The sequence below is a fragment of the Sabethes cyaneus genome, chromosome 1, assembly GCF_943734655.1.
Source record: "Sabethes cyaneus chromosome 1, idSabCyanKW18_F2, whole genome shotgun sequence".
NCBI classification, from domain to species: domain Eukaryota; kingdom Metazoa; phylum Arthropoda; class Insecta; order Diptera; family Culicidae; genus Sabethes; species Sabethes cyaneus.
The window spans coordinates 128,305,219-128,325,853 of record NC_071353.1 but is presented as its reverse complement, the minus strand read 5'-3'; the positions used below and the strand labels follow the sequence as shown (position 1 = coordinate 128,325,853).

The 20,635-nt window shown below is 40.8% G+C and overlaps 1 protein-coding gene across 1 annotated transcript in view; it reads left to right on the top strand.

Annotated features, from left to right (window-relative positions):
* The window catches only part of LOC128746218 (dopamine receptor 3-like), a 77,400-nt gene that overhangs the window by 36,091 nt on the left and 20,674 nt on the right, over positions 1–20,635 (top strand). Inside the window, exon 3 of the mRNA XM_053843266.1 lies at positions 740–854. Within this exon, the coding sequence (XP_053699241.1) occupies positions 740–854 (115 nt within the window). The remainder of the gene's footprint in view (positions 1–739; positions 855–20,635) is intronic.

Genomic DNA, 20,635 nt, shown 5'->3' with positions numbered 1-20,635 from the left:
CAGAATAACGACAATGCGTTGCATGAGTTATTTTCATTTTATGAATGGCGGAAATTGAAACGATTAGTCGACATTTTCTTTTTCGTCGCACGAAAAAACGTTGGAAATTTGACTGCTAGGTATTCTTTAATGAAAAAGTCATTTAAATAGATCTCAGCTCACTTTGGTTGATTGCGTATGATAGTCGACAAACTAAAATATTGGGAAATAACTAATTTTGCATTGCGTGTCATAAAAACGCCGATATTTTTAATAATTTGTGTTAGATAGGACGGGAATAGGCAATTACGACGAAGTAGCAACATACTCTATTATGCATAGTTATATTAATTCCTGTTACTTTAAAAATTACTCATCTTACAGTTATAAGATGTGGTAAATAAAAGTAAAATTTCTCGAACAACTTTATAAATCTGACACGTGAGTTTTAGCGTTTAATTTCCTTTGTTCTATACTTTTACTGTTTTACCTGCATTAAACAACAATAAAACGTTTCACGCAAGTGTAATAAATCGACTAATCTCTGCCGTAATAAAATTGTTCCAAAAGACTGTAAAAACGACAGTGAATAATCGTAAAATAATTGTGCCTCCTGTTGCCGGATATCAAGACAGACAGATAGTCATCAAGCCGGTCCTTTAGTCCTATGTACAAGCAAATGTAAACCCACTCAAAGCACACCTACTTGCCTGCCACACTGAGATTAACCTGTGCTTTTCTCTTCCCTTCCTTCCGATAGGCTATATCCGATCTGCTGCTTGGCGTGTTCTGCATGCCGTTCACCCTCGTCGGCCAAGTGCTGCGAAAGTTCGTCTTCGGTGCCATCATGTGTAAGCTGATACCTTACTTCCAAGGTAAGTAAGTGCCTCTATCGTTCGGTGGCCTTTGACTGCCATTACGGTGCACACTGGAGTTGGTTACGTAAAAGTGGCGAAAACTCGAAACGTCAAATAAGATGCAAGATATTTGTGTCGCTCTACAGCAGGACCCAACAGAGATCTGAATTCAATTTTGAAATTTAACTGTAAAAGACATATTATCTAGAAGGTCTTGAAAATGTTTTTCCACAAAAATGTTCGCAAGCGTAACACGTAAATTTCCATTCTAGATCGTCGTGCATTGGTACTGTTCTGTTCAGCATTAGTTCAAACAATTTGTAACAAATATTTGTTTACTCAGACCGAACTATTTAAAGGAATCACACTGCATCTCAAATTTAATTGTACGTTTTTCAGAATATCAGTGAAAAAGCGTTCCGTTGTCTGAACGTTTCAATTTATAAACGAATTTCGCTGACAATATCACTTTTTCTCGTCCGCCTTTCTCTATGCGCTTATTTATTATCTATGTGTAGTAGGTATTACTGTCCATTCATTTAAACCCCATTCTCGGAGCGAAATAGTTTTCACAAGAATGGCCATTCTTGGAAAACTGGCACAAGTTGAACAATAAAAGGGTTGTACCATGAAAAGCACAATGAAAATAATCCTTTACCATGCTGATGTATTTTGGATACCTACGAGGTATGGCCTAAGGAGCACTCATTTCGACACGTGCCCTTATTATTATGCTGAAAATTCTCTTTCACCAACAAAAAGCTTGTTTCGCATGCAAAAAATATGTCCAACTTTAGCTTGCAACTACTAAACTGAGCAGGACTCCCTCCCTCCGAGCTTTAAATTTGCTAAGAGCAGGAAATAGATGAGCTAACAAAGAGGAAATTAAAGCAATTGTTTTTAAACCATGGACGAAAAAAAGCACCAGCAAAAACCTAATGAACAACATCCTGCTGCTTTGACATAAGCAATGCAAAATCGTCTGACAAAAAAAGTTAACATTGCCAAGTGTAGCGAACAGAGTGATTGCGAGTACACTTTAAAAGCATGCAAATAATTAATCACGTTTTCATACAGTACCACCCCGCTAATCAGACAAATTCATGGCCGGAGCGTTCTCAAACATCACTGAAACAGGGTCTAGTGACCAAAAGACGAATTACGAAGGATGCATCTTCTTCACGGTCAACAAAACGTACACGAAGATGAATTATGGGCAGCATCCCGGACAAACTCGCAAGAAAGCTTATGATGTGGCGAGGTATTTGCACCCAGGTTTTCGTGACCATCTATGGATTCTAAAATGTTCAGGTGAGAGTGTCTGAAAAAGCGTATTTTTGCGTACACTAGAGCTCACAATGAATCTGTAGAGTTTAGTCAAAGAAAGGAATATCATCTTTGATTCGATAACTGGTTACAACTCAGTGCATTGTTGACTGCCATCTAGTGGTAACAGGAACGCTTTTTACACGGAAAAATTTATACCATTTTCAATAGACCTGTCAAATACTTTGGTATAAATTAACCATGTGCGAGATAATAGGTTCGCCCTTGTAAAGCGGCTTGTGTTTTGTGTGAAAATTTTTGTACAAGACGTTAATAACTTTTTCACACAACTACACTCCTACCTGACGCATAACGAATATTCCTTGTGTTCGCGATTTTAAGGTTCCGGTACAAATCGTTATGAGCGACGGCGACGATCCCTCGCATAATTTTAAACTGTGAAAATAACGTACATAAATTTTGCCATAAGCATGTTAATATTCAAACACGCATACTTTCTATGAAGTGATTCCCTGTCCAGTGCTTTTGACGTTTAGATTTCAACCACAGAAAAATGGCTATGTGCCGCGGGTCGAATTCAGTCTATTAAGCAGCGCGTTACCGCCGGCAAAGGGTGAACATGTGCATTCCATAACCTCTGTTCATTAACTCCTATTCCTACCTCCACGAGGTGCCGGCTGGGGTACGCAACTTAGGTTGTCGTATGCTAACAGGGAAGGGGGCACAGTGGCTCCCGCCCACATTAAGATGGCATCAGCGTCCCATCAGCGGGATAAGGACCTTGGGTTAACAGCCTACTGTACCGGAACACAAAAAAGTTACCGAAAATGAAAGAAGAAATCTCTCTGGATTATTGGCAACGACCTTTAGCATGAAAACACGGACACGAATCGGAACATAGAATATACTGACCCTTGCCCAGCAGGGCAAGCTGGCTCAACTTGCAAGGGAAGCTAGCCGCCTGAAGCTTGAAATCCTGAAGCTGAGCGAGGTCCGCTGGTTGGGTACTGGCGAACACAGGACATCATCCGGGCAAGTCTAGCTCTACTCTGGCATACGAGGTGAAAATGCTACTCGAGAAAGAGGAGTTGGATTCCTACTGAGCCCAGGGGCACATGCGGCCCTGATGAAGTGGGAACCGATGAATGAGCGAATAATCGTTGCCGGATTCAGAACACGGGTTAGGAACCTTACAACAATCCAGTGCTATGCGCCAACAGATGCTGCCGACCTGCAGGAGAAAGAGAGGTTTTACAACCAGCTGAACAGCGTGGCTGAGAAAATCCCGAAGGGGGACATCCAAATGCACATGGGCGACTTCAACGCGAAGATTGGCTCGAACAAAGCGGACCTTGAACGCGTCATGGGACGCCATGGCCTAGGAGAGATGAGCGAAAACGGGGAGCTGTTTACAGAATTCTGTGGTAATAACGACATGGTCATTGGTGGATCGCTCTTCCCCCATAGACCAGTACATAAAGTCACGTGGGTTTCCCGCGACGGTCGAACAGAAAACCAAATCGACCACATCTGCATCAGCTGGAAATGGAGAAGGAGCCTTCTTGATGTACGCAACAAACGCAGCGCTGATATTGCATCCGACCATCATCTTGTTATCGCTGAGACACGTCTGCGCGTCGCACGTGTCCAACGACGGGAGGAGAAAGTTGGGTGCCGCTACGACGTCCGCCGATTGGAGAATCCTGAGGTGAAAAGGGCTTTTGTCGAACAACTTAAATCTCGAGCCTCAGAGTTGCCACCTGGTGGAACCGTCGAAGAGCAATGGACCGGCATCCAGAACGCCTTCATCACGACCAGTGGTGAAACCCTCGGCAAAGCGCGCAGCGGGCGGAGGAAGTGGATTTCGGATGAAACTTGGAGGAAGATCGACGAGCGGAGAGAGGCGAAAGCCGGCACTGAGCGAGCGCGGACCAGATCGGCTAAGACAGCTGCCCGTCAACGATACGCCGAACTGGAGAGGGCTGTTAAACGTGCTTGTAGGCGGGACAAGAGAGCCTGGACTAACTCCCTAGCCGAACAAGGAGAAACTGCCGCCGCCAATGGTGATATCCGTTTGGTGTACGATATTTCTCGCCGCCTTAGTGGTGCCAGGATGAATACAAAGATGCCGCTAAAGGACAGAGCTGGTCAGCTACTAACTGACCGTACAGAACAGCTTAACCGATGGACTGAACATTTTGAACAACTCTTCAGAGTTTCAAATGTCAGAAACCAACAAAAACAGCAGCGTATGACGCCTACAGTTTCGTCGAATTAATCGCGTCAACTCGGAGGCGCCATCGCTGGATGAAATTGTAGCACAGATATCGGTCATCTTCCGAGCTGAACAGACGCGTTTTGCAATCGTTCCGTGGAAGTCGAACGCAAACCAATCTATTAGTGCATTGTGAATCTATTCTTGCTCATCGCTGAGCCGTTTACGGGTCGCTGTGCGTGCAAACGACTCCGCGATGGGCCGTCGAGAAAATACCTTCCGTATAGACTTTGCAAATGTGCCAAAGAGACCAGATAACGCAAAAGTGCATCGTTTTTGAGCGACCGTATTGGGATTAAAGCAAGGTGAAGTGCTACGAATCCAAAATAGTAGAACCGTCGGTGCTTCATTCGTGAAAGTCGTTAACCCTCTAACGGGTAAGACCGTCTGTAGACGGCCTTCGCTTTTGGAGCTCCAGAGCCGCATACGAAATTTGTTTTTAATTGGCAATATCGAAAATATGTTCTGTACAGATTTCTTGACATTTTGATACTAATATCATAACATTCTGACCATACATTCAAAAGTTATCATCTTTCAAAAACAAAAATTCCGAAAAATTTCGAAAATAATTAATGCGCGAATTTTCCCTTTTTTACTTTTGTAGAAAAAGGACATCTAGAACAAAATGATTGACCTAAAAAGTTTTTCTATGAGTAAATTTCATGCATTATTTTAATTTTGTAATATATCTGAATTAAAAAAATATCTGGGCAGAGCGTTAGACATGAAAAAGGAAAAAGAGAAATTGGACTTTTTCTTACCTGGCGCTCCTCCAGATAATTATTTTTGCATGAAAATCAGAACTTGAGGTTTTTTCGTGTGTACTTTCATGATAAAATAGTCATTAGCTTGATCGCATCGTTTTTACGGTGTTGCCCGTTAGAGGGTTAATTTGGAATTAGCGCAACGAATTTGTGAAGAACACGACAACAAGCATGAGTCTACTATCGATGGGAAAAAATACCCGCTAAGAATCACTCTGGAGGAGGGGACAGGGGAAGTGAAACTTTACGATTTGTCTGAAGACGTATCAGACCAAAAAATTGCTGATTTCTTAGGAAAGTACGTTAGACGTTATTCAATACGAGAGCAGCAATACGGGGACGATCTGGACTTTCTTGGTATTTCGACGGGTATTCGTATAGCCAAGATGATAGTCAAACGAAACATCGAGTCATGGGTTACCATAGACGGTGAGATGACACAGGTGTCATTCTATGGACAGCGTCAAACTTGCCGCCACTGCCACGAGTACATCCACATCGGTGTCACTTGTGTGCAGAATAAAAAACTACTAGTGCAGAAAACATACGCCGATGCCGCTAAACAGATGGCTCCCACTTCATAGCCTTTGAAGCCAAAGAAAAGCCTCGCATTCACAGCGTAACAAAATACTACCTCAAACTGCGTCACTCCGAGTGAGTCAAAAACTGTTAATAGTACAGCCAATGTGGACAATATGCCGCCACCGAAACAAACACCCCGCCGACAACAACAGAGTTGGTTGGCGCCACCAATACTGACCGAACAAAATTTTCCTCCGTTAAACTCTTCCTCGATATCGACTCTACCCATGAACAGCGGGCTAATGACCTCGTCAACAGGTCAACAGCCTCCAGCTAGCAGTGGAATTGTACGCAAAACTGCTGGTAGTAAAGTCGATGGAAATGAAACAGATTCGTCTGTCGGCTCATCCAGCTCCAGAAGACTCCGAAGCAAGAAGCAAGAAGGCCCGTGTGGAAGACGACGACGAAGGCGACATGCGTGATGAGAGTAACCAACTATCCTAATGGCTGAGTTCTCTAGTTATAACCTCGCAACCATTAACATCAACAACATAACAAACACCACGAAGACTAACGCACTTCGTAATTCTTACGAACGCTAGAAATAGACATCGTTTTCCTACAAGAGGTAGAGAACGAACAGCTCTCTCTGCCTGGCTTTAACGTAGTCTGTAACGTGGATCAAGCAAGACGTGGAACAGCAATTGCGCTAAAAGACCACATCTCTTTCTCACATGTGGAGAAGAGCTTGGATGGCCGACTTACCGCTCTTCGTGTGCAAAATACGACTCTCTGCAATATCTACGCACCATCGGGAACAGCTGTTCGTGCGGAAAGGGAGAGATTCTTCAACGGCACGATCGCTTACCACCTCCGGCACAATACGCAACATGTCATCCTTGCGGGTGATTTTAATTGTGTGTTACGTCCAAGCGACTCTACGAGCCCCAACTCAAGCCCGTCTCTCCAAGCAACTGTCCAGCAATTGCAGCTGCACGACCTGTGGTTGAAACTGTATCCCACGACCCTCGCACCCACTTATATTTCTCATAATGCGGCATCCAGGCTAGATCGGATTTACGTCAGCAGTGGATTGTGTCAACAGCTGCGAAGTGCTGCCTCACATGTATGCTCCTTTACAGACCATAAAGCAATATCAGCCCGACTCTGTCTGCCCAATCTTGGCCGCGAACAAGGACGTGGTTTTTGGTCTCTCCGCCCTCACCTCTTAACTGCAGAAAACATACAAGAATTTGAAATCAGATGGCAGTATCAGATTGGCAGTCGTCAACGCAGATGTTACTCCAGCTGGTTGGCTTGGTGGCTGTCATATGCGAAGCCAAAAATCAAATCATTTTTCCGCTGGAAATCTAACGAAAGCTTTAGAACCTTCAACGCTGAACATCAACAACTGTATACACAGTTAAAACTCGCGTATGATGGATATTACCAAAACCCGGACATGCTTCTGACTATCAACCGCGTAAAAGCGCAAATGCTACTGCTACAGCGCCGCTTTGCACAAAATTTCATCAGCATCAACGAGACGTTTGTTGCCGGAGAGAGCCTATCCACCTTCCAGTTGGGCGATAGAAGACGTAAAAAAACAACCATCGCAGAGCTGGAAAACGAGCGACGAGATAAAATTCAAGGTTCCCAACAGATCGAACAACACATGTACCAATTTTTCAGAGAGTTGTATACGGCGGGCACGAGGCAGAATGGCCAAGAAAACTTTCAATCCGAGAGAGTAATACCGGAATACGATGAGAGCAACGCTGCTCTAATAGCAGAGATCACCATTGATGAACTAAAAAAGGCCATAAGCTCGTCTCAGAAACGAAAATCCCCAGGAGTTGATGGCCTACCAATTGAGTTTTACTTACGAATCTTTGACGTTATATATAGGGAACTCTACTTCGTTATCAATGAAGCGATGACGAATGAGCTTCCTGCAGAGTTTGCTAGTTAAAAAGAGGAGTGACGATAGAACAGCGAGAGCGTATCGTCCGATCAGTCTACTCAACGTAGATTTCAAAATACTCTCCCGAGTAATGAAAACCCGTTTAGAACAAGTGTTGCAGACGAATAGTGTACTGAGCAGTGCACAGAAATGTGCAAATTACGACCGCTCAATCTTCCAAGCTACTCTCGCGCTCAAGGATCGCATTGCCGAGCTCAACGCGAGAAAACAGAGAGGAAAGATGATCTCGTTCGACCTCGATCATGCATTCGATCGAGTTTCGCATAAGTTTTTGCATCAAACCCTACTCTCGTTGGGATTCAACGAAGGCTTCGTCGGTTGGCTCTCCAGAGTTGCAGATGCTTCCTCGTCACGGCTTCTAGTAAACGGGCATCTCTCACAGCCATTCCGAATCGAACGATCGGTTCGCCAAGGTGATCCGATGTCGATGCTGCTCTTTGTGCTCCATCTGCATCCCCTCCTGATACGAATAGAGCGTGTATGTAGTGGAGATCTCTGCGTCGCATATGCCGATGATATAACGATAGTGGCAACCACAACACAAAAAATCGAGCGGATATATCAGCTGTTCGACAACTTCGAGAGCGCAGCTGGAGCAAAGCTCAATCGACAAAAAACTATTGCTATCGATGTCGGTTTTTTGAATGGTTACCCACTAACAATACCAGGGCTACGAACGGAGAAGAAAGTGAAGGTATTGGGTGTAGTTTTTACCAACTCAATACGACTGATGGTTAAACTGAATTGGGATCCCTTAGTATCCAGAATAGCACAAAAAATATGGTTGCATAATATGCGTTCCCTGAACCTACAGCAGAAAGTAATACTGCTGAACACTTTCATCACTGCAAAAGTGTGGTACATGGCATCAATTATTCCACCGCAATGTTTTCACACCTCAAAATTAACGGCGGTTATGGGCAAATTCTTATTTCGAGGACTGCCTGCGCGAATTCCAATGCAACAACTGACGCTTAACAGAGAGCACGGTGGTTTGAAGCTACAGCTTCCAGCGATTAAATGCAAAGCACTCTTGGTAAATCGCCATCTACATGAGATCGAGATCCTTCCCTATTATCAATCCCTTCTCAGCCAAAATATCCCTACCCCCGCCGATCTTCCTTGTCTTAAACTGCTCTCACAGCAGATTTCTTTGCTACCTGACCAGATCCAAAAAAACCCTTCCAGCAATGTCATTCACCGTCACTATTTGGAGCAAATCGAGCAACCACGGGTGGAAAGAAACCATCCAGGGCTGAATTGGAAGCGAATCTGGACGAAGATAGCATCGAAAGGGTTATCGACAAACCAGCGCACTGATCTCTATCTGCTGGTAAATGAAAAAACCGAACATCGTAGCCTGATGAATGTCATCGGACGAGCAAGCGACCACTTCTGCCAGCACTGTGTAATAAACATAGAGAGTTTGCAACATAAATTCCTCGAGTGTCCTCGAGTAGCGGCGGCTTGGACATACATGCAACGGAGGTTAACGACGACGCTCGGGGGATGGCAACGGCTCTCCTTCAATGATCTTATCCGACCAATACTACACCGCATATCAAGAGAAACTAAAAATAATATTTTAAAAATGTTCATTAAGTACATCAACTTTGTAAATGCTAATGTTACAAACAGGATCGACGTGAGTGAGCTAGATTTCGTTTTGAATTTGATAGAATAATTAATACTCTTAATGACTTAAATATGTTATTGAATCAAAGGAACTAAATAAACTATATTTTAAAAATTTAAAAAAAAATTGTAGCAGCCAGCAAGAGTATGAAATCCAATAGAGCGCCAGGGATAGATCGTATTTCAGCCGAAATGCTCAAAGCTGACCCATCTTTGTCAGCCCAGATGATGCATCAGCTTTTCACCAATATATGGGAAGCCGGAACTTTTCCGGTGGACTGGATGCAGGGCATATTGGTCAAAGTCCCTAAGAAAGGAGACCTAACTGAATGCGGTAACTGGCGCGGCATCACGTTGCTTTGTATTACTCTCAAAGTACTCTGTAAGGTAATCTTCAACCGGATCCAGGAGAAGATCGAAGCTACTCTCCGGCGGCAGCAAGCTGGATTCCGTGCTGGCCGATCATGTGTAGACCATATCACAATGCTCCGCATTATATTGGAGCAGATCAACGAATTCCAGGACTCTCTTCTGCTGGTGTTCGTTGACTTCGAAAAGGCGTTCGACCGACTCAATCACGAAAACATCTGAGGCGCACTTAGGCGTAGAGGAGTTCCAGATAAGCTAGTCCATCTCATCGAGGCTCAGTACGAGGCGTTCTCGTGCAAGGTTTTGCACGACGGCATCTTGTCCGACCCCATAAGGGTTACTGCTGGCGTGAGACAGGGCTGCATTTTATCACCGCTTCTGTTTCATCGTTCATCGTTATGGATGAGATATTAGTTGGCGCAATTGACAGTAGACCAAATCGAGGATTACCTTGGAATCCTCTAACGATGGAGCAGCTAAATGACCTCGACCTAGCCGACGACATTGTCTTGCTCGCACAACGCCGAAACGATATGCAGAGCAAGTTAGATGACCTCTCCGAGTGCTCCCAGGCAGCAGGTCCCACAGTCAATGTAGCGAAAACTAAGTCTATGGTAGTGAACACTGACAATTCCATCAACTTCACAGTAGCGGGACAACAAGTTGAGCAGGTAGACGCCTTTCAATATCTTGGTAGCCAAACAACGCCCGATGGTGGTACCAACACTGATATAGCCACACGGATCAGGAAGGCCAGGGGTGAGTTTGCAGGTCTGCGAAACATTTGGCGCTCAAACCAGATCACTCAACGTACGAAAACCCGAATCTTTAATTCAAACGTTAAATCCGTACTGCTGTATGCCTGCGAAACGTGCTGCGTCTCAGCGGAGACAACGCAAAAACTGCAGGTATTCATAAACCGGTGCCTGCGATACATCATTCGTGCCTGGTGGCCTGATAACTGGATATCCAATGAGGAACTCCATCGTCGGTGTCATTAACGGCCGATAGCCACAGAAATTCGTGAACGTAGGTGGAAGTGGATCGGACACATCGGACCTTGAGGAAAGGAGCGAACGAGGTTTGCAGAGAAGCACTCGACTGGAATCCACAAGGACAGCGTAGAAGAGGCAGACCCAGAGGCTCAGGCGACGGAGCTTAGCCAACGACATCCGGGCTTTAGACGAAGACCTGTCCTAGCGACAGGTAAAAGCCATGGCGGGTAATCGTCAGCAGTGGAGATCTTTGATTTCATCCCTTTGTTCTGCCGGACCGGCGGACATGGACACATTAGTAAGTAAGTAAGATTGAGGATCACATTTGACGAAAAAAACGATACTTCATGAAGTTTAGTAACTTTTTAAAAGCAAAGCTTTGAAATAAATGTTTCTCAAGGCGATTTTAACGGGTTTCTCCTAAATAGTTATAACGCGAAATTTGCCTAGATTTGCACTTTTTTCCTAATTTATGCAATTTAAAGATAAAATAGGACCCTATTTTAAGTAAGTCACGACTCAGCTCGACAAGCCCTCGACTCAGTTACTGTCGCGGGTCGAGTGCGGTAAGAAAGGGCAGCATAGCTTCTAGCTTTCTTCTGCTTCTGGCAAGCAATTTGCACTACGTATTGAAGAGTGACGGTTTCATAACTTCCGGAGCCATAAACCATTTATCATTGTTCATCAAAAGGAACGCCTTCAGAAGATGTTGATTGGTTTTTGTGGTCCGATGTGGGAAGCGGTCACTGTTAAAATATCGCAAGGCAGTCACTGAAGTTTTTCTGAGCTGGTACCCTGCCAATTGAGAAATACTGAGAAATACTATTATGCAGAGCAAACTGAAGAAAAATGGTAAAACTACAGCACAACTACAACTACAACAATGAGACGCAGTTCAAGCAAAAGTGCAATTTGACTGCCAAACAAGTGGAAAACCCACCGATGCAAAGTATGATGGATCGTGTTCGGCGAAAAGTTCGACCAAAGGCTGAGAAAATGATCCTGCAAAAACAAAGCGCATAAATTAACTCTAATAAGATTTGCGTGTGCGAATGTTTTCATGTTCCACCATTATTTGCTATGCTCTTCATAGATAGCTATCGCTGGACAAAGTTTTCTTATAATATAAAAATATCTTGTTACAGATAAATGCCATGAAGAAAAGTTTTCCTGTCTTGCGAACTATAGACTGAAACCACACATGAAATTTTCAGTCCAACAAGAACAAGCCAACAAACGGTAGATGGCTGATGCAAACTATATTTAGTTTTGTTGCTTTTCACTATAAAAATAAAGCAAACTAACTTACCGAACGAAACCCTTAGTCAGTCTAACGGATTACAGTCTTTTTAGCATCACTCAGCTTGTATTTTAACTAATTAAAACCATTTCGTCGAGATGGCAAAACAAAATCAACAACAATCTTAACTGAATCACAAAGAAATGGGTTCGATTGTTCGTCTCGTACCTATCTCCACAGTGTCTAGGCTGAAAAATTCAAGCGCTTCGGAAGAATATTAGCATTCCATTTCAGAAAGCTGCTTTAGGAAAAACCCATTTTCAATTAAGATGACAATCAGTGTGAGCACTGATCTTTGTCGTTATTTTCTCAGACATCAGACAGAGAGCGCATTTCGTATGCACGTAATCCTGGCTATTGCTGGCGAGATTTTTCAAGCTCTTAAAGAAACTGGGTAATAAATTATTTACATACTTTATATACTTTTAAAGTGTTCGTTACGCGAAACGCGAACTTTTCTGAGGCGTTAGTAAGCGATTTACAATCTAGATTATGTCACTCATCGGGATCAACAACTTGTGGTGAATTGCCTCTTAGCCCAGGGTTAATTTCCATTCTTGAGGACGAATCTTACGCTTGATCGTAGCCTTCGTGTTCGCTTGATTGTTGCAAACTAAAGTTTTCGTTGGCGTATAACCAAATTGTTTGCAATCGAGATGCATTTATTTGTTTTGCACTGCATAGTTACTGAAAGGCAGGGAAAGGATAATTTTTATAGTGCTTTTCAAGGTATAGTTTTTGTTGTTCAACTTCCACGGCAGCTTTCCACGAATGGGGATTCTCCTGAGAGCTATTCCTCCAACAGCACGGAAAGGAATTGAGTTCGTGGACAATTGAATTTGTAACTCTTCAGTAAATTTAAATTAAATTTATTCAGAGAAAACGGCAGTGACAGGTTTAAGAATAATCCACTATTCTCGGTTAAATTTATTTGCAGATTGCCCAACCGAGGCAAGGGAAAACTAACTTACCCACCAACACTTTTCTACTAGTCTATTATAATTAATTAAATTTGAGATGTCTTGTGCGTTTGTTCTCAAAAGTTCTTTTTGGGCAGAACAAGGATATTCGCTTAAAATTAGAAATTTGAAGAATGCACTGAGCCACGTGCCCTACCTTCAGTTTGAACTTTGATGTCGTACAAAATGATTTGCGAATGATGTCCTATAGTTCATTAAATGATAGTTTTCTGTTGATAGGTTAAATCATTTCAAACTAAAAACTATGTCTGGTGACTATTTCTTTTCGAGACCGTTTGGCTTTTTTCAAGGCTAAGTTTAGGTCGAAGGATTTTAAAACTGCCTTCAACATGAATCGACTGGACAATATTTTAAAAAACTATAACCGAATTTCATTTGGGCAGACTCTTCACTATTAAATGCAGCAACAACAAAAATGCAAAAATGCCAATAAAATGATATCAAAGTAGCGAAAATGATAGAAAAGTAACAAAAAAGAAACAAAAATTATACTAAAATGACACGAAACGTCTCGAGATATGATACAAAAATAATGCAATGATAAAACAACAATAAATAAAAATGCATTAAAAAAAATTAACACATAAATGATTCAAAAACGACACTAAAATTATAACAAAAAGTGTTTAATAATATGTATTAAATAGGATGTATAAAACTTATATTTAAAGCTACAACACCGTGATTTCTTGACAAAAACGCCCTAGAAACAGAAATATAAAGATGCAGAAATATTGATGGAGAAATAATAAAAGTGACAAAAAAACATGAACGAGATGAAAAACAATATAAATGATATAAAATGACATGAAACTTACATAAAAATATAAAACAATTACAAAATTAACTCGAAAATAAATTAAAAAAAATTAAAATAAAATGATACAAAAACAGGCGCTAAAGCGAGAGGATTATATCAAATTATAGATTATATCAAAAAAATTTCAAAATAGCACAGAAATAATATAGAGATGATACAATCTTCTTTTAGATTTTTTTTACTTCTTTTAGATTTATTTGAAAGTTCTGTTACGTTTCTTTTGAACTTCTTTTAGATTTGTTCTTTGAGAGTTTTAGACTTCATAGAGATTTCTTTTAGACTTATTTAAGACGTTTATATTTCTGTCGAACTCATTTTTGACTTAATTTAGACTTCTTCTAGATGTCTTCAAACTTTTGTTAAACTTGATTATTTGACATCTTTTTGAGCTCCTTTAGATTTCTTTCAAACTTATTTTGGAATTCTTTCAAACTCTTACACGGTGTGACAAAAAAATTTTTTTAATATACTTTGCAAGCGACCTAGTGTACGTTGTTAGTCGCTTGAATTCCTTTGGACTTTTCTTAGACTTTTCATAAACTTCCTTCAGACTTCTTGTAGGCTTGTATTGTATTTATTATAGATTCTTTAAAACTGCTTTCAAACTTCTTTTAGCCTTCTTGTAGACTTCTTTCAGTCTTCATTTAGACTTCTTTTGGAGAACTTCTTTTAGACATTTTTAGACTTCTTTTGGCATCTTTTACTGCATTAAGATTTCTTTCCGTCTTCTTTTAGACTTTTATGCTTCTTTTATATTTTTATATCTTCTTGAGACTGTTTTTAGACTTTTTTTAAAACACTTTTAGAATTCTTTTAGTCTTCTTTTGACTTTATTAGATTTTATTTAGACTTATTCTAGACTTCTTTAAGATTTTTTTTAACTTCTTCAAGATTTTTAGATTTCTTTTAAAAAATTTCTAGATTACTTTTCAACATTTTTTAAATTTCGCTTTGACTTCTGAAAACTACTTCTATACTTCTTTTCGACTTCTTTAAGACTTTCTTAGTTTCCTCTTCTGTTTCCATTAAACTTCTTTTAGAATTTTTTTAGACCTCTTTTAGACTTCTTTCAGATTTCTTCCAGACTTCGTTCTTATAAATTCCCTTCAGACCTATTTTATACATCTTTTAGACTTCTTTCAGACTTCTTATAAAGCTTGCGTGGAAGTGGAACAAACTTTTGCTCATATTGTGGCACTCTTGGTGGACGGATTTAGAAGTTCTTGGCGCGTTTTGGAATGTTGTGCTAACCCCAGTAACAATTCTAAGTTTTATTACGTTCCTATAGTGGTTTTCATAAAACCGCTAATAAAACTATGAGCTCCAACAGAACTTTCTGATAACCGCTATAAAATTGTCTTCTGACCAAGTGACCTTGTGGTGGACGCTCGTGATTGAAATGGTTCAGCGCGACGCGGATCGTTTATGCTGTATAAGCGTAAACGGACTGTACCGCGTCGAACGGTGACAATTATACGCTGACACAGCGCATAGCGTAAAACGTACGACACATAGCATAGGAAGAAATATTTCAGTACAATATAGTCGAGAACGACACGTTACGAGGAACACATCTAGTATTCTTACTCCAAACCGAACCGCCATATCCCAAGAATATTGCATGGCGATCCTCGCCAGTATGCAGTGAAAGCGAGTTTCGATACGGTTAAATTTTCTGATTCACGCGTTGGAGATGCCCAAGTTAAAAAAAAAGTGGTCGAGTTTTGTTCCGGAAGTTATAGTTTCAGAAATTGTGCAATGAAAAACGTCCTTGTTGGTTGCAAAGCGAAAAAGCACGCTTCGAACAGTGTTCTGGAAGAGACCACGTAATACGTGAATCGTAGAGTGAAAAAAAAAAATTAAAATGGGATGGTTTAGTGCGGATGAAATCATCGCACCGGCCGCATCAAATAGCGTCATTGAACAGAACCATACCGCACAAACAATTGCACTGTGCGTGATAGCAGCGTTGGCTGTAGGATACATTGTAGTGCGGATAGTAGCAAAACTGCACCGCCAACAGACAGAAAGTGTCGCCCAAAGAGCTATTAGTATGGCAAATTTGCCAAACGTGTAAGAAACTACCAAATGTTGTGATTCAAAATAAAAACAATTAAAACAATAAACAATTGCTTTAAAAAACAAACGTATAAAAAAAAAAAAAAAAAAAAAAAAAAAAAAAAGTGTAGTGCTGTCCCAAGTAGCTTCCACGTTGCATTCGTACATCGACATACATTCTACGGATAAAAGTGCTGATTCAGTTGTACAACTGGAAATGATTTCAATCAACCAGACGATGACTGCGAGAGAAAATTTCGTTCGATGATTCCAGCTTCGGATGGATGGAAAACTTCACACTAGCGAGATATGGGAAATTTCGGCTGCTGCGCGGAAAAAATGTCAATTGTGATGACCATAGAACATCTCAAATATAACCAGAGAAATAATTGGGAAGTATCCATTAGTTAAAAAAGAAGAATATAAATTACTTCACAAAAAAAAAAAAAAAAAAAAATTTTGTTTTAGGCACTATCACTGGAATGGAAGAATTTTTCAAAGCAGGAGATGCGTTAGGGAAATTACATGCTAATTTAAAAAAACATGCCAATTATAAACCAGGCACTAAGGTAAGGAAAATAAAGGAAATCCAAACCATATTAGAAGAGCTAAAAAGGGCCGTAAACAAATGTAAAGCAATAGAGACTAAAGCCCAATTTAAAAGAAGATATCTACAACTGAAGTCTGTTGCTAGGCAGTGCTATAAGCTGCTTGGCTCAGTACCTGCTAACCTAGACGACACCTTAGCCCCTGAAGGCACTAAAGGGGGTGAGGGTGAAAATTCGAAAATACAAGATAACGAAGAAGACTCAGAGGAATCAAACGACGACGAGGAAGTTCTTCAAGAAGAATTTTCAGACTTCGAAGAAGAAGAACGCTACGAAATGGCGACCAAACTAGACCTTAGCTTGGCCATGAAGGTAGTCGACAGATATAATGGCGAACCATCGAAACTGTCCATATTTATTGAAACCGTCGAATTGCTGGAGGAATACTCCAACGGAGTTCCACCAGCAGACGTCCTGAAATTTTTAAAAACAAGACTAGTAGGCGCAGCCCACGGGGCAATCGATAATGCACGAACAACCGCCGAGGCGTTTGATGCACTGAAAAGAAAATTTTCGGTGAAGATTACACCGAGAGCGGTGGAAAAGGAGATGGCATTGAAAAAACAACATTCTAAACAAATCGCAGAGTTCGGCGCGGACATAGAAAACCTGTCCGCTAAATTGGCAGCCGCACACGTTTCAATGGGAACTTTCCCAAGTGAGGCGGCAGCCCTAAATATTGTCGAACCTGTAGCGGTTCAGGCATTTGTCGAGGGATTGAAAGATCCCTCAACACAATTTTTCGTAAAAGCACGGAATCCGACATCGCTAAATAAAGCGATATCGGATGCGTTGGAGTGCCAAAGTACTCCAAAAACTGAAAATAGTTTAGAAAATATGATGGCACTATGGTGCACATCAGGAAGAACGCCCTATAGGGGAAACGATCGAAATAATTGGAGAAGCCGAGGAGGCTCTAGAGGTCGTGGTGGTTACCGAGGAAACACTAGGTACCGTGGTAGGGGTACACAACACAATAACAACTATGGTTATAACAATAACCACCAAACCAACCAAACCTACCGAGGAAATAACAGTCGCGGGAGGAACAACGGACATGTGGCACATATGGCCGAACCTCAGCAACGACAACAACAGCAACAACAAACACAACAACAGCAACAACAACAACCTGTAGAAGAGGCACATTTAATCGATCTTTTTCGTTAATTTTAGTGCGAAGAAGGCTCTCAGAGCAAAATTTAAATTATTTGGCAGAGTAATAGAACTCATAATTGACAGTGGAGCATCTTGTTGTATTCTGGACAAAAGATGTCTTCCCGAATTTATCAATATCAATAATTCACACACATTAGAAATCAGTGGTGTAAACGGAGTAACCCGTACTCTGGGATCCGTTGACACTTTTGTGGGGTACAAGTCTGTGGAATATCCCATTAAATTTAATATTATAGAGAGCTTGCCGGATGCAGTTAACGGCTTGATTGGCACAGATTTTTTGAGAGAATTTGGAGCCATTGTTGATTTTGTGGGTATGGAGATGAGATTGCAACAACCAAAAACTGAAACATGCTACATTATACCGGCTCGTACTGAGGTGGTAAGGTACGTTGATACCGGTGTGACGGGTACTTGTGTGGTACTACAACAAGAAATAGTGCCACATGTTTTCATAGCAAATTCAATATCAGTTCCAAAAGAAGGGAAATTACCCGTAAGAATTATTAATATAGCAAATAAGGAAATTTGCATTGAAACAAAAAATATTGAAACAAAGGATCTAAGGGATTACAATGTGGTAGGAAAAATTAAACTGCCAAAATACGATACTAATAGAGCAAGTAAACTTTTAAATGAGTTGAACTTGAAACATTTGACAAAACAAGATCAGGCAGAGATGCAGAGGCTATGCTTAAAATACGCTGATGTGTTTTGCTTGAAAGACGATAAATTAACAGTAACGGATAAGTACACATCCAGTATTAAAATAAAGGATGGCACAACTCCAATATTTTCTAAACAATATCGCCTTCCCCTGGCGCAAAAAAGGGAAATAAATGACCAGATTGATAGGATGATGTCAGATGGAGTCATTGAAAAGACTAGTTCCGAATGGAATAGCCCAATTTTACTAGTGCCAAAAAAGTCGGCGAATGACAAAAAGAAATGGAGGTTGGTTGTTGATTATCGGAAACTTAACAATGTTCTTGAGAACGATACATTTCCCCTCCCAAATATAGAAGAGGTCATAGACTCATTGGCAGGAGCGGAATACTTTTCGCATTTAGACTTGTCCCAAGGGTACTACCAATGCAATTTGAAGCAAGAGGATAGGCCACTAACAGCTTTCTCGACGTCGTCTGGACAATATCAGATGACAAGGCTTCCAATGGGACTAAAAATAAGCCCAGCATCATTTTCAAGACTAATGACCATAGCGATGGCAGGTCTTAATGGAGAGAAGTGTTTAGTATATTTGGATGATCTCATCATATTTGGTAGAAATCTAGAAGAGCATAACAAAAATCTCTCGAACGTTTTCCGAAGATTGCGAGAGGTAAATTTAAAACTAAACCCCGAAAAATGCAATTTTTTGCAAGAAAATTTAGTATACCTGGGACATTACATATCTGCTGAAGGCATCAGGCCTGATCCTGCTAAAATCGAAGCAGTGAAAAAATGGCCGATCCCTTCCACTGCGGATGAAGTCAAGCGATTCGTTGCTTTCGCAAATTACTATCGGAAGCACATAAAAGACTTTGCTAGGCTTTGCACACCGTTAAACAAGTTGACCAGAAAGGGTGTAAAGTTTGAATGGAGTAGCGAATGCCACAACTCATTCGAGAATTTAAAACAATGTTTTATAAATCCACCAGTACTGGATTACCCGGATCTAACGGAGACCAACAAATTCAACTTACATACGGATGCGTCTGGATATGCGATTGGTGCTGTGCTATCTAATAGCAACGGCAAACCGGTTGCATATGCCAGCAAGACTCTGAATAAAGCCGAATCAAATTACAGTACGATAGAAAAGGAGTTATTGGCTATGGTGTGGGCTATCAAGCATTTTCGACCATACCTGTATGGAAGAAGATTTGAAGTCTACAGTGACCATAGACCATTAGTTTACCTTTTTACTTTAGCTGACCCCTCCAGCAGATTAACAAAATTCAGGTTAGCTTTAGAAGAATATGATTTTGAAGTAACTTTCAGGAAAGGAAGCGAGAATGTGATAGCGGACGCGTTGTCACGCATTTCGATTCAAGACCTGAAAACACTTCATGGGAAAACTGTTCTAGTCGTTACCAGAGCTTCGAAACTTAAAGGCGAAAAAGCGAATGACGATAGGACTGATCAACCTTCGTCTAAACAAGACAAATACGTTAAAATGGTAATGAAAGATAACATAAAAAGCATGCAAATCTCCACAGATGTAATTGAAATTCCCCTCAAAAGGACACAAATTGACCTACGGGCAATGTTGTCGAAGGTGGCGGAATATTCAAAAATTAATAATATAAAATATATAATCATCAAAAATAATAAGGAGACATATGACGTCATTAAAAAATATGAAGAACTACAGATATATGGTCGACCATCATCAGTAAAAACATTACCAATTTTAATAAAAATCGGAGAGCAAATAGAAGAAGTAACAGACGAAAGGTCAAAGCTTTTAATACTAAACGACTACCATATATTACCGACAGCGGGACATGCGGGTATTAGACGCACACTTGCAACTATAAGCAAAAGATATTTTTGGAAAAACATGAAATGCGATGTAGAGAATTTCATTAAAAAATGCAAGCAATGCCAGATATCAAAAGTTGGAAGATGCGGAAAAACTCCAATGATCATTACGACAACAGCAAGCACAGCATTTGAAAAAATCTACGTAGATTTGGTTGGTCCTTTGATACCTACCAATGGATACGAATATATACTAACAACGCAATGCGAGTTAACAAAATTTATAACCGCAACACCGATACCTAACAAGTCAACAGAGACAGTAGCTAAAGCATTCGTGGAGCATGTTATTTTAAAATATGGTGTTCCACAACGAATTGCGTCGGATAGAGGAACAGAGTTTATGTCGAGTTTGTTTACATCCATTGCCAAATTATTGAATATTCAAAAACTAAATTCTACAGCTTACCATCATGAAACTATAGGTTCTTTGGAGAACACACACAAATGTTTAGGAAACTTTTTACGCATCTATT